At 36.7% G+C, this 15937-nt stretch overlaps 1 protein-coding gene across 1 annotated transcript in view; it reads left to right on the forward strand.

Moving 5' to 3' along the window:
• The window catches only part of PTPRQ (protein tyrosine phosphatase receptor type Q), a 267228-nt gene that overhangs the window by 166400 nt on the left and 84891 nt on the right, over positions 1–15937 (forward strand). The window contains 3 exon segments of the mRNA XM_020993501.2: positions 7778–7899; positions 11896–12082; positions 12630–12874. Coding sequence (XP_020849160.2) covers positions 7778–7899; positions 11896–12082; positions 12630–12874 — 554 coding nt within the window.

The following is a 15937-nucleotide window of genomic DNA, read 5'->3' on the forward strand; positions in this document are numbered from 1 at the left end:
AATTCATCTCACTTTCCACTGTACCAACTCAAGCCTGTTAAGAATGATACCTTTAGCTGATATCATTAGGGTAAATCAAATTGCTGTCATTCCTAAGGGCATCAGAACTCCCATGAACAATTAAAGACATTATACTCTCCTAAACCATTCCATCCACTTACATGTCCTCTGTCCTAATGAGTCACCTAAGCTCAAAATAGCTCTCAATAGGTGTACTTTATAAAAATGAGCTGTAATCCCTGAGATTATAAACTATGGAGGAGATGAAGGTCAGAGGGATCCTGTATTTAAGTGGGTTCTATAATTTATAATCCAAGTGGTTCTTGCATTTAGTTTTAATGAATTCGAAAATTAACAAAAAGTAAGCTATTTATGAACCCCCTAGAGGTCATCATTTGTTAGAAGCACTTATAAGTGAACTTTTATTCATACAACTATATAAAGTTCAAATGCTTCTATAAATCAATGCAATAAGCGTTCTATTAAGTGATTTTGTTGGTTTTTGTAGTGGTAGTTTTTTTGTGTTTCCAAAGCTTAGCACAGTGGTTGGCACGTACTAAATGTTTAATAAATGTTGTTGACTGACTGCTAGGTGTGGATACTAGATGCTAGATAAAAAAACCACAATACAGCAGTCACTGCCATCAAAGGATCTTACATTGAACTAAAGGAAAGCCACACATAAACAGACAAGTAAATACAAAATATATAAGAAGTAAACATAAAAAAAAAATTTCAGAGGAGGGGATCCCCAACAATTGCAAGCATCAGAAAAGACCTCTTTTAAGAGGTGATGTCTGAGATTGGCCTTGAATGGAGATAAGAATTCTGTACTTTGAGTTGCTTTCAAGTCATTTAATTTTAATATTTGTTATATCTTTAAACAAGGCAAGATACTGACCCTCTCCCAACTCTCCAATGACAAAAGTCTAGGTCAAAGATGTTATGATCCAAGAAGACTGGGTCTCAAGTCCTGGGTCCTGGATCTTCCACTTATTACCTCAGTAACCTTGAATATAGGCAGGTAGGTGGTGTGCAGTGGATAGAACGCTAAACCTGGAATCAGGAAGGTTCATCTTCCTGAGTTCAAACCTGGCCTCAGATACTTACTGGCTGTGTGACCCTGAACAAGTCACTTAACTCTATTTACCTCAGTTTCCTCATCTGTAAAATGAGCTGGAGAAGGAGGAAATGACAAACCACTCCAGTGTCTGTACCTCAAAATGGGGTCATGAAGAGTCAGACGTGGCTGAAATGACTGAACAACAACAACTTAAACAAATTAATTTGCCACTCCAAAACCTGGGTGTTTCTTCTATTAAGGGACTGGAGCCAGCTTCAACTAACTCTCGAGAGTCAATTGTTAAATTTTCTCCATTGTGAACATTTGTACCTCAGAAATATAGCTGCAAATCAGGGATTGATTTATTGTTTAGTTGTTGGTCTCTAGACTTAAGAAAGTTATGGAGAAAATGTTAGTAATACAGTTTTAACTTAAAAGCATGTCACGCATATATCCCTTCCTCCCCCCCACCCAGAGCTGGTTGTTAAATATTTACAATTAGTAGCACAATACTGCCCATTTACCTCACTGGATCAACTGAGATGATGTCGACGAAAGCATTTTGTATATTGCAAAGCACCATGTACACGTGAGTTAATTTCCTTATTATTTTCTCTTTACATTGTTTTTGGTAGAGTTCATATAGAAACAGTCACAGGGCAAGTCTCTATTCTGTTCTTACTTTTGTAGTCATTCTTACTAGTACTACTACTTGTACTACTACTATTACTACTACTACTGTTGTGTTTTCTCATTCTCATCTTTTCCTAGTACTATGAGCAAAATGATGCCTTATTTTTCCAACACTAAATTAGATTCTAGAAATTCACAGGAGGAAAAAAAATGACCCTAAGAGTTGGAATCTACCGAATCCCAAAGTGCCATCATTCTGGAGTCTTCATGATTTGGCAATTCTCTGTCCAAGTGATATAGACTTGGGGTATTTGAACTTTGTGTAAGAACTATGTTAAATGATGGGCAATCCAGACTCACCTTTCAGCTGACACACTTAACTGCTGCCTTAGCATCAGGACACAGATGGATGGGAGGGCTGACCCTGACCCACATAAGATCCACATTCCTGTGCAAGGATAGAAGCATGATAATCAGGAAATGATGGTTATTAGTTACAGAAAATGCATTATTGTGAAAACCAGGAGAAAAGTGCTTATGAGAGGAAGTGATTGGATTATAGGGGAATGAGAGAATAAGGGTAGGTCATTCCTACTGAGTAAATTGCTGTGATTTATAAGAGAAAGGGTATAGTGATATCTTGGCCCATTACTGACTAGACTCATTTCACAAACAATGCTAAATCAATACGTGACAGTTTCTAGAGAGACAAACAAAGTCTTTCAAAGATATTTATTCGTTTCAAAGTAGTTAAATTGGCATATTTTCAATTTCCCATCATTTTATCACAATTCAACTTTCTCCTTTTGGGTTAATAGTTATCCGTGACTTCAACTTCCTACTCTTCTTAATTAACTAGCTAATAATCTTTTAATGTATACTGTGATGAAAGAAAAGGAAATGATTATCATATTGTATGTATGTCTACAGACATGTTTGACACATTTCAAAGGATATATAGCTGAAACAAATTTGAAAATTTAGTTTCTCTAGATCAATAAATTATTGTTTTGGTTGCCAGGGAATCAGGTGAAATAAATAGCTAACAATTTTATAACTCAGAAGTTTTAGGTGACCTAAACATTTTTCATACTATTTCTATGAGATAATATTTCATTGAAATTTCTTTATTTCTTTCAAACAGGTGAAATAGAGATGTAGATGTGGACATAGATATAGACATAAACATAGAGGCAGTCCTAAATTTTTAAGTGGGAGATTCTCAAAAGTTTGTTTGTAAATCAGTGTTTAGAAACCCCAAGCAGCTTTTACCATAGGATCTATTTTATAAAAATAACAGGTTTTCAGCCCACTAATTCAACATTGAACTGATACTCAAAAATTCATATCAGTCTATGATCTCATCAATATTTGGGATTTGTCTCCAACAGTGAAGATTACAACCCATCCATACCTGCCTATCCTGTGCAACTCTTGTCCATATTCTCCCAAAAAGTTCATTACAGAGTATCCATTTAATGTGCTAGAAGTCTTCATTGATTCCTTGTTGTGAGGGTAGCAATGGAGCTCTTGGCTTTTTCTTGGCATGTGACTGGCCCATCTTCCCTTTTTCTCATACAGTTCCTTAATACTTCCTTTACTTACGTTCTTTGGAGTTCCTCATTCTTTATCTGTTACAACCATCTCACACCCACCATATTCTTTTCCATTGTCTTTTGAATCATACTTGTCTTTAGTTCTTCAGAGACAGTGATATTCCACATCTTGCCACTGTGTAGCACCTTTAGTTAAATGTTAGGTTTTTTTTTTTTTAAAGATGGGCTTTTGCCTTCATAGGAAGCTTGGAATCAGTAAAAGACCTTTGCAATTTCTCCAAAATAATTGATTCCACTCTCCTCTTTTTTAAATTCTGGGCCCACCTCATTGCCCATCTGTATTGTCTGTCTAAGACATACATACTGTTGTACAAGCACAATAGGACATCCATTAAAATGAATAATGAAATCTAGACAATGGACATTATTTTTCTGCTTGGTCTTTCTTGTGTAGATGGATTAGCCAAATTCCCATGAGTTATTACACTTCTTTTCCAGGAGTGTCTGCAGTACCTTACAGCTTAATACAATGAAAACAATGTGATCTAAAAAACAACATCATCTGTAGCACTTTTGCATCCACAGGGAATCTCTCCTGCACCTGCCTTGCATCTCTTCTATCTATCACTGTGGTAAACCCCATTGCATTCAAATGTACCCTGTTTTTTGCCTTGCCTGATGTTATTGAACAGGGTGACTTCTTCTAAGGAGTCTCAAATGATCTGGTGTATTGATGGGAGGACCTTCAAGGTAACATTTTCTTCCATTCAATCAAATACTTTAAAATATTATTTTATTGTTTTTTTTAAATTAACAAGCTTGAATTTTCTGTTACTTCTACTTCTGCTCACCAATTTAAAAATAAAAACCCTCTAACAAATATTCATAGCCAAGCAAAACATTCCCATACTAGTCTAATACTAGTACATTGTCTATTACCTGTGTAACAGGAGGCATTATGCTTTTTCTTTGGTCCTCTGGAATTGTGACTTATCATTTCATTGATCCAAATTCTAAAGTCTTGTAAAATTGTTTTCCCTGACAGTGTTGCCATCATTGTATAAATTGTTCTCCTACTTCTGCTCACTTCATCCTACAGCAGCTTCTAGGTCTTCTAGTTTCCTCTGAAACTATTTCATCATTTCATATGGTATAGTATTAGTCTGTTATATTAACATAATTGTTTAACCATTTCCATATATCAGATGTGTTTTTTAATCAACACACCACAATGGCAAAGAGATCTTATGTTCTCTAAGTCAATCTCACTGTTGGAGACAAATCCCGAATTGATGAGATTATAGGCTAATTTGAGTATTAATTCAATACTGTACTTGAAGGACATTATGGGCTTGGATTATATGGGATTTTATTGCTGAGAATATAAGACCCTACTCAAGATTTTGTATAAATGGGAGAGTAAGCAAATCATTTGGTAGTTATTGATGTTCACTTGGTCATCTTTTGAAGGGGGTTATAGAATAAGGTCCCACTTTTGTCCTTTTTCCCCTCTTCAGATACCTTGCACATCAGCCTCTCAGTGCCTTTATGATTTTATCACCTTCATCACAGACATCCTCTGTAAACACTTGATCCAATCTGGCTGATTTTCTGAGCTTTCTTCTTTTTCATGCCATTTCTAATTCCCGTGTAAGCATTTGGGGACTGTAATGTTAGGGTGCAAGTGCAGTTGTTCCATTACCTTGAAGGAGAAAATACTTTGTTCAAATGTTCTTTGTAGATCTCTTCCATTTTTTTCCATTTTCCTGATGAAAATCCTTTGAAGTAGAGAGTGCAATTATTATCCCAGTTTTTAAAATGAGCCGAGAGTGTATCAATGACTTGTCAATTGTCACTCAGCACTTAACACAATGTATGGCACATACACAATAAATGGCTATTGATTGACTGACATAAGGGGCATTTACAGAACCCAAACCATGTGTGCTTTCCAGTACACAAGAACACATATATACACATATATGTATGTGTGTGCACACACACATATACATATATATGTGCATATACACACATATACATGTATGTATACACTCACCCCACATATATACACATACATATGCATACACATATATCTGTATATGTGTATGTATACACATACACACACATATAGTTGTTCAGTTGTTTCTGACTCTTTGTGATCCCATTTAGGGGTTTTCTTGGCAAAGATACTAGAGTGGTTTGCTATTTCTTTCTCCAGCTCATTTTATAGATTATTGAGGTAAACAGGGTTAAGTGACTTGCCCAGGGTCACACAGCTAAGAAGTGTCTAAGGCTAGATTTGAACTCATGAAGATGAGTCTTTCTGATTCCAAGCTTAGCCCCCTATGTACTACACCACCTAGCTGCCATATGTATATTTATTTATTTGTTTGTTTGCATGCACACACACACACACACACACACACACACACACGCATATAGTGTTTCTATGAGGAAAATGCATTTAGTTATTATGTACTGGGATGGTCAGCTACTGTAGGGTCAAATCATCTCACTCCTTTCACCTTCCCCACTTCTGATATAGGAGTTATCCCAGCAAGTCCTTAAAGGTAAGTCTGTTACCCCCCTACTACATGAGAGCTATTTTAGGAGCTCCAGCAAGTCATGAGGTGAGTTGGGAATGAGAGGAAATAGTAAAAATGAAGGAAAGAGACAAAAACTCTGGTGAGTCATAAGGCTAACGGAGCTTGCCTAATTCCACTAACTTTCCTTCATCTACTTTCTTTTCTTTTAAGGACTCCAGAACATTGCTTACCTACCCTCCATTTCCATAACACCACCTGTTATTTCCAACCTGGGTTTCTATTCTCCCATGAATAACAACACATTCTTAAAGTTTCTTCTTTACTTCAGTTCCTGGTCCCTGAAGCAAGAAAGGTCTTTATTCCTAGCCACAATAGGTAAGAAGAATAGGATGACAGTGGGTCAGTGAATAAAGGATTGGCTCTGGAGTTAGAAAGACCAGTTGCCCCAAGCAACTCTCTGAGGTACAGAATAGGTACCAGTCTTCATTGGTAAAGGGAGCTTTCTCTTCAGGACTTTACTATACCAATAAATCATAGGTTTGGTGCAAAAATGAAAACACTAGGCAAACAGATGGGGAAAAATTGGAAAGACATAGAGGTCACTTTAAAGTTTCACCATAAAAATTCAATTAGGAAGACTCCTTCCAATTTCCTCCACATTGCCCCTACATTTTTGAGACCCTATAAGGAGAGCTGTAACAAAGGGTGTGGTAATAGGGGCTTTTCCTCCAGGGCAAATTTAGTGTATAAAAATTTAATACATGTGCTCTTGCCATAATGACTAATTATCCATCCTACTCAACTAAATTCATTTTAATTAACTTCATATTATTTTTACATCATGAGTTACAAAGATGATTTTAATGCATCATTCGTACATACCCAGCAATACTTGCTCCAGGAATATTTCTTGCTTCTTGCCTCGGGCACTGAAATCGCTGGTTCCAACTCTTTTCAGCAATTCTGTGATGTTTCTTTGGTTACACAAAGGACTGATAAACAATTCATTTCCCAACTCCTGAATAGGAACAATATGTTCAGCTCAATTCATATTCGGAAGGCAATAAATATGAAGAGATTAAGCGTGGCGCACAAGAAGACCTCAGTCTATGTCTTTCCTCTTATCTTTTCTGGCTGTGTAACACGGAGCAAAGTTACTTAACTGCTTAATAATCTGTTGTTTTTGTTCAGTAGTTTTCAGTCACGTCCAATTCTTGGTAACCCCTTTTGGGGTTTTCTTGGCAGAGATACTAGAGTGGTTTGCTATTCCTTCTCCAGCTCATTTTACAGATGAGTAAACTGAGGCAAATAGGGTTAAGTGACTTGCCCAGGGTCACGCAGCTAGTAAGGGTCTGAAGCCACATATGAACTCAGTTCCTCCTGACTCTAGGGCCACTGTACTACCTAGCTGCCCCTCAATGCTATAGTCACCTGTGTAAGACTATAAATTTCAGAGAAATTACCAATGTGCATTGATAAAGGGAGTTTCCTCACCCAGTTGTGACTTATACCAATGAAACCACAAGTCTGATCTCTATCTTTATCCTTAGTAAATATGAAACATAGTTCACTGGTATAATTTTGTTCTTTGTGTTATATTTCTCAACCATCCTTTCTCAAATTAAAGTTGTCTACACATACTTTGTGAATGAAACATTTCCAAGTCCTATCTTCATACATTTTTGGAGGGGAGGGGCAGGATTTGTTCTGAAAAAACAAGAACTTAGCAACAGGCTTTTATACATTTTTGTATGAAAATGTATCTTTTCAAAGCTTTTAATATTTGTATCTAATATAGTTCAACTTTCATTAAAGAAGCAGATTATGGAATATAGCATAACAATTTTTGATGAATTAGAGCTGATTTTTCAATATCTTCAAAATAAAATCAAAATTATTATTTTCTCTTGTCTTTTATTTTGCTTGTTAAAATTGCTCATTCAGAACATGAGAGAGTAAGACTGTTTCCATTTTCGTAGCTCCAGATGGTCCTCCTGAAAATGTAAATGTAGTAGCTACCTCACCTTGTAGTATTAATATCAGTTGGAATGAACCTGCCGCTATCACTGGACCAACCTTCTACCTTATAGACATTAAGTCGGTAAGACTTTCTTCATTTATTCACTGGATGATGGTCATGTGTATGAAGGTCAGTTATTAGGTTTATCTTTGATAAGTAAATGTTCAGCTAATAAGTTAAAATAAGGCTTATGTTCCCAAACTCATTACTCTCTATGATCTCGTATGTTATTTTATTTTATTCCATAACTCTGTTCACTTAAAAACATGGTGGTAATGCCATCGTCTCAATGGATGAGATATCCAGTCATCATTCTGATGGAAAATGAATGTCTTGCCATAACAGAATGTTTTCTTTCCTTGCTTTTGGTGCCTGGTTCTTTCCTTACTGCAAAATGTGTCTGAACTCAGCTAAATTAATCAATGTTAATGAAAAGTCTGATGTCTTATTATGGTGTGGAGATATACCAATGTTCATGAAGGGAATGCTGTCAGAATAAAATATTTCCACCTCTACAGTGGTGAAAAGCCTTGAAGCATGACCTAGAAGCAGATTGTGAAGCACAGTGTGTCTGCTTGGCTAGCTAAGTGTGGAAAGGCAGGTTGGCCACTGGGTCATGAATTCTCTGGTCTTGGTGACCAATGAAACAGCTTAGTGCCTGAAACAGGGAAGCTTCAAAGGTACTTCAGTTAAGTTTGTGGAGGATCTGTGAGTTCTTTAGCTGGAGTTATACCCTCTGCTAATATAGATTTGTGAATCCTCTCTGTTAGGTGCCTAATCGGTGCTTGTGGAATGATTCATTGAGCTGCTTTGGCTGAAAAGCTTACTCAGCTCATGGCCAGCACTCTCCCAGGCTTAACTAGGTTGCTCCTCAGATAACAGCTATAGTCTGTCACCATGCTCATCCTCAAAGTCTTTCCCATTTGTTAGGATCAACTATAGTTTGTCTTTCATGAGAGTCACCTTCAAGAACCCAGGATCTCCTCTACCCAGGCATGATAAATTGGAGTAAAGACAAGTGGAAGAAAAATGCTATTGCTGCTGGAACTATTTTGCATCTCCTAGGATTGGATAGGGTGTAAAAAGAAAAGAAGCACATGTATTTGAAATAAGGCCATTTTCTTATGCTTGAGGGAATTTCTGGTGCAATATTGAAAAGGTAAACTGGGCAAATAGCAAAAAGAATTCACTAATTCAATCTGAAAACTGTTAAAGTCATGGGATCATAAATCTAGAGTTGGAAGGGACCTCAGAGGTCATTCAATCCGACCCTTTCATTTTATAGAGTATCAGGGAAATTAAGTGACTTGTCTGAGGTCACCTAAGTAATAAGCTTCAGAGGCAGAATTTGAACCTAGCTCCTCTCACTGAAGAGCCTGTTTAATTTTTCTTACTGGGAACAATCTGGGGGACTGAATGCCTACTAGATCCCAAAGCTGCTCTATTTTCTTTAAAATCTTTAGAATGAAACATGCCTTAAAGAATTAAGCAGTACACAAATCAGTGCCTGCCCCTAATGTTATAATGCATTCCAGGGAAACACTGTCAATAAGCCAGATGGAGTCAACATTCAGGAATTAGATGGGAAAAGAGGAGGCCTTCACTCAACATTATACCCCCACACCCCAATCGTATGACTCAGATTATGGTGAAATGAATGAACATGGTTAAAGAAAAATATGCCAAGTTCACAACCTAGACTGGGATTTAGAATTAAGGCTAAATGCATTCCACTCTTTCTTGAACTCCAACCTTTTTTTAAATTGTTAATTCAAAGAAATTATTCTTTTTGAAATTTTATTAATTTTCCTTAAATAATTTTTAGAAATAGATTTCCACTAAAAATTTCTCTGGTGTCCCTTTTAATTTTCAAACCTATTGTTTATTACGTAGCCTCAGCTCTCTCTATGTATATGTATGGGTGTATCTCTCTCTGTCTTTCTCCCCCTCTCTTTTTCCCTCCCTCCATTCCTCCTCCACCTATCTCCACTCTTCCTCTCTCTCTCTCTCTTCCTCCTTCTCTTCCCTCTGCATATGTATATGTGTGTGTACATACACACACATATATGTATATGCCTTCTGGTTTCTGTCTTCCTTCATGTCGGCTAAATAGCCATCCCCTGAAATAAGTGTTTTCCAGTGCTTTTTATCTTAGTGCCTTCCCTCTGAGATTACCGCCAATCTCTCCTCTATATATCTTGTATGTATGGAGTTGTTTGTATGCCCCAATAGACTGAGTTTCTTGAGAGTAAAGACTTTTTTTTTCTGCCTTTGCATCTTTAGCACTTAGCACAGTGCTTGGCACATAGTAAGCACTTAATAAATGCTTGTTGACTGATTTACTGATAGGAAAGATGAATTAAAGAAGTTTCATTTGAGGTCAAAGTAAAGTTTAAAAGCTGGTTGGTTGAGGGTGTGGGGATTCTGAAATGATAAGAAATTGTGATCTAAGACTGGTATTTCATCTTTCAAGAATTTGAACTCCTCAGCAATTTAGAGTGTTTGATGAAGTAGAAATCAAATGAAGTCAACACATGCATTCATTAAGCCCTTGCTATGTGCCAAGTGCTCCTAGGGCCCTGCCCTCAAGGAGCTCCTAGATGGAGATGGATGGATAGTATAGATTTTGAGGAGGTTGAGGAAATGTGAAGCTAAGATTTTGAAAGCAATATTTAACATAGATATTGATATCCCTAAAGATGATGGGAAAAGGTAGCCTAAAGGAAAAAGGCTGAACCATAAGCTTAAATAATTTTGGATCAAGGAAGAGCATCCTGTATGTCAAGAGAAGACTTTAACAGGGGTGGTAAGGGATGGAGAGGGATGAAAAGATGGGCTTTCATTGAAGAGAGTTGCCTTATGATGAGCAAACAAACTCCAAGATAAAATTCGTTTTCTTACTGTTAAAACTTTTTCAAGGTAGCACATGCTTAGCTTTAGAGGCTTCATGTTACTTTATCATTAAAAGCCCTCTGGGCAACTAGTTGGCAGAGTGGATAGAGCATCTGCCCTGGAATCAGTCAGATCTGCCCTCTTGACACATGCTGAGTGTGTGACTTTGGACAAGCCACTTAACTTCTCAATGATCTAGGCAACTCTACAATTATGAGTTCCAGAGAAGATGTCAACCTGAATTGCTAGAAGGTGTTTGCTCACCTGGGTTCCCTTTCTCATAGATCTAATTCTAATACCTATGGATATACCCTTCCTCCTTCTAAGAAGAAAAGGATGCTACTAGTATCTTACCACCAGGAATTGCAAACCCCTGTCATTAGTCAAGGACCAGTTGTTTGTTTGATTTTTAATCCAATCTCAAAAGGCCTTTTTTTAAAAAAAATCACTTTTCTAACTTTTCTTATCACTTCTCTCCTGGCAGACAAAATTACTAACCCAAGATTTTCTGTTACATTTTTTCCTGCAGTGTGGATTTAAGAAACAAAGGCAGTTAGAACAGAACAAGACTTTGAAGAGTAAATCAAGCATAAAATAAATTGCTTTCAAAACCGGGGAGGGAGGGGGGTGGCCAATGGCATTTATAGCCTTCTTGTGATTCAGTGCCATGTTCCTAAGCAAGACCCAGTACCCTACTTTGCTTCTTGATGGTCATCTCTGGAAATGAATGTCTGCTTAGTCCATCAGAACTTTAGCTAAGGTTAATTCTCAGCGGGGCGAGAGAGGCACATCCATCAAAAAAAAAGGATGCTTGAACTAACCTAACGCTTCAGCATCTGTATTTTATGCAAATCTGACCCATTGGGGAAACTACTGTGTTGCTCCCTGATCATATCTTCAAATAACCTTACGTGTATATATCTATATTTCTCTCTATAGATATTTGTGTGTACTGAGTATACATCAAATAGAGAGTAGCCATTACATTGATTATGTTGCTATTTTTCTCATTTTCACATATTGAAATAATAACCCCCATCTAAACAAAGATCTATTACCCACAGTGGTCCAATGCAGAAATGCAGATTACAAGAAGAATATAATTCACACAGAATCTGTGTGATTGCAGTTTTGCTCATTTTAATTTCATGTGGTGTTTCTTTTCATTATTTGTTTTCCTTATAGGTTGATAGCGACGAATATAATGTTTCTTTTGTCAAGGCAAATGAGGAAAACAAAACCATAGAGATTACGGATTTAAAAGTATTTACAAGGTATTCTGTAGTTATCACTGCATTTACTGGAAACATCAGTTCAGCCCATATAGATGGCAAGGCAAGCACTCAAGTCATTGTTACCACATTAGAATCAGGTAAGACAGTTGCTCGGTGTTTCTTGAATTAAGTTTTCTGGTTGGTTTTCTTTTTTGGAGTCAGTCCACACAATTTTTAAAAAAATTAATATATAAATATACACTGCTAGCACATCTCTTATAAGAAAATTTTAACATGAAGTAAAAGTGGTGCAAATCTATGAGAAGCAGTCAGGTTTAGTGGATAGAAGGCCAGCTGCAGAGTCAGGGAGACCTGGGTTCAAGTCCAGTCTCTGGAACATACTAGATATAAGACCCTGGGCAAGTCATATAATTTCTCAGTAGTCAAATCTCTAAGACTATGAATTAAAGAGAAGGTGCTGACAAGAGCTGCATTGGTAGAAATTGGTAAAAAAAAAGTGTGTGTATATATATATATATATACATGTGTGTATGTACATATATGTATTTATATGTGTATTATATGCATACATACAAAGATCAAATGAAAACATTGAATTTTTAAAGTGCAATGTAAGTTCATCTAAGAAAAAATGAAGACTATGGAAAGCAATTTGTTCTATTTTTTTTTATTTTTTATTTTTAGCCCCTAAAGACCCACCAAACAACATGACATTTCAGAAGATTCCTGACGAAGTCACAAAATTCCAGCTAACTTTCCTTCCTCCATCTGAACCTAATGGAAATATCCGAGTATATCAAGCTTTGGTGTACAGAGAAGATGACCCCACTGCCTTCCAGATACACAATCTTAGTATCATCCAGAAAACAGACACATCAGTCATTGCAATGTTAGAAGGATTAAAAGGAGGCCACACATACAATATAAGTGTAAGAGTTGATAATTTGCAACTCATTAAGCTAAATTAAAAAAAATTAGGAAGCAACAATCTCTATTTTAAATTTATACATTTAGATAGAATATCTTTTTGTGAAACTGTTCATGATTTATAATTCAGAGGTAGGTTTAATGTAGGTCTAGTAGAGAGAACCAATGTTCTCGAAAGTTCTGGGTTCAAATATGACTTCTGTTATTGCCTATGTGACCTTGATAAGTTATTTAACCTTTAGGCTTCAATTTCTTTATTTCTTAAAGAAGAGGATTGTAGTAGATGACTTCTAAGATCCCTTCTAGTTTTAGATGTAGGCTCTCAATGGCTTTCCTATTGTAATTCAGTAAGTATTATTAAAAATGCAGAATGCCAAGTGATTGATTACAATATTAAATGAGTCATGGAACAAACAGAAAGAGATAACTGATCAAGGACAAACATTTATGTAAGGTAAAAAAAATTATGACTTGGAGTAATCAATTATAAAAATGAGGTTTTTGAAGCCTTTTATGGCCAAAAGTCTTGATTGCAACCTAGCATAATATCAAAAGTGAAAATAACTTTTCAGATTTGAACCACATTTAACTTTGTATAATTATCAGTAAACAGCTAGTCAGTGAATAGCAGCTTGTAGATGATGGAGACCTTAATTGTCTTTCCCATTTCTTTTTTAAGATTATTCCTGCATTTTTCTACTCTGTCATCATTTGAATTGCAACTTGTGTATAGAATCATGGGGCAGAGCATCACCTTCTAAGGAGGCATGTAGCCCATTCCCTGCCTGTAGAAAGTGTTGTACCTAAACTAGACCAGACAGATGAGAGCCCCTGCTATTCTTAGAAGGTCATCATGAAAGGGGAATATGTACATCTTTGAGGGGCAGTGTGATATAGTAGAGAGAGAGCAGTGAGTGGACCTGGAGTCAAGAAGACCTGAACTCAAGTTCAGCCTCAGACATTGTCTGGCTCTGTGGTGCCGGGCAAAGGAATCCCTTGACTCTCTGGACCTTAGTCTCTTCATCTGTAAAATGGGTGAACTCTAAGGTGTCTTCCATTTCTAAATCCATGATCCTATGAACTCTTTATAACAATTCAAAGGATAAATCCAAGACAAGTATGTATAATATATATGGCTGAAGTGACAGTATGTTAACCTGAGTGCAATACTTATTTTCCTCTCTGATTTTTCTATATATCATATTTCTTTCTGGAATCCTTGCTGAACTTCCTCAACATGGGACTCTGTTACATGGAGGGAATTCGTAAGAGATAAGTGCATAGGATGGAAACAAAGCAGAGTGACGTTGGGTCATAAATTAGAGATGGCCTCTAGAAGTTCAGAGATGTGTTTTCTCATGAGTTCAGTAGGGATTTTATAATTGACACCGTCTCTGCCTCACAGAGAATTTCTATGCATAGAAAGAATTGGTGATGCATGTGAGAAGTGCCAGATTCCCTATCACCAAGTCCTTCCTTTACCTCCCTCTACATTCCTAGTCCTTGCTCAGGTCTTAATAACACAGTAAGTATACACCATGCCCATTTCCTTGATGGTCTCCATCTCCTGTTACTACATTCCAATGAAGTCTTACCATGATAGCAAATAATAATAATAACAACAACAATAATAATTTTACTTGTTGTTTGAATCAAGTCACTCTCCTCTGTATCTGATTGTGGCTCCCACTAGCATTTTAAAGTAAGTTAAAATCCAAGATCATCAACTTTGTAGACTTTTATTAATTAGCTATGTCTTTGCTTTTTTTGTCTCTTCCCTCTACATTATCTAAACAATCAAGAGCATTCAGTGGCTTTTCCTTACGCATATATGCAGTGCTCCAAGTTGTTCATGACTCCCACCTAACCTTCTCCATTCCCTTTCTTATTTCAAGGCCCAATTCAAGATGAAATAGCTTTTCAGATCTCCCATAACCCAGTGACTATAGTGCACATATCTATTTCTGGTTCTTCATAATAGTCCTAAGACAGCTAGGTAGTACAGTGAATAGAGTGTTGGTCCTGGAGTCAGGAACACTCACTCATCTTTGTGAGTTCAGATTTGGCCTCAGACATTTACCAGCTGTGTGGCCTTAGGCAAATCATTTAATCCTGTTTGCCTCAGTTTCCTCATCTATAAAATGAGTTGGAAAAGGAAATGACTAGCCCCTCCAGTATCTTTGCCAGGAAAATCTCAAATGGGGTCATAAAAAGTCAGCCATGACTGAAAAATGACTGAACAACAACAAATGATAATAGTCATAGTTGATATATAGAGCATTTTATATACAAAGTGTTTCTCTTGTATATGTATAGGTAACAAATGTCTAAAGTAGGCAAAGTCATGGACTGTATATACTGCTGCACTATCTTAGGGGAAAGAGCAGTGGTAATGTCCATCCTAGGGTTTGCCAGCACACCCAGATACATCCAGCCCATGTACTACCTACTTCTTTGAAGGTAGGAGCCATTACCAAACTAATTTTATAGATGAATAAACTGAGGGTCAGAGAGGTTAGATGACTAGGCAATGGTCACATAGTTTTTTAGTGTGGGGACAGGATTTGAATATAGGTATCCTTTAAGATCAAATCAATCACTGTTTCCTACTATACCATGGTTTCTATAATCATTTGAATGATCCTTCCTACTTAATGGAATTTATAGACTTGGAACCATCTTTGTTTAGCTATTGGTGGTTGTGATAATGTTTATTTTTTTACTATTAATTATGTTTATGATTAATTTCTTTGTCCAGACCTGAGATTTCATTGATGTGAGAAAATCTGTGGAATGAAAAACACCTTCTGCTGATGCAGATGTATACTTTGTAATATAAAATGTATACTTTGACAATGTTACCCAGCACACTGAGTAGTTAATTTACTTGACCAGGGTCACGCCATCACTATGTCAGAGAATGGTCTTCCTCGCCCCTCCAAAGCTAGTTCTCTGTCTATGATGGCATGCTTCTTCTCACCTTTTTATTTCTATTAAGTATAATGTTATGTTATGGGGTAATACTCTGGCTATATAGGCTGTGGAATGAAACCAAGCAGCCATAT

This window comes from Phascolarctos cinereus, unplaced genomic scaffold (genome assembly GCF_003287225.1).
Source record: "Phascolarctos cinereus isolate Bilbo 61053 unplaced genomic scaffold, phaCin_HiC Scaffold_1;HRSCAF=81, whole genome shotgun sequence".
Lineage (NCBI taxonomy): Eukaryota > Metazoa > Chordata > Mammalia > Diprotodontia > Phascolarctidae > Phascolarctos > Phascolarctos cinereus.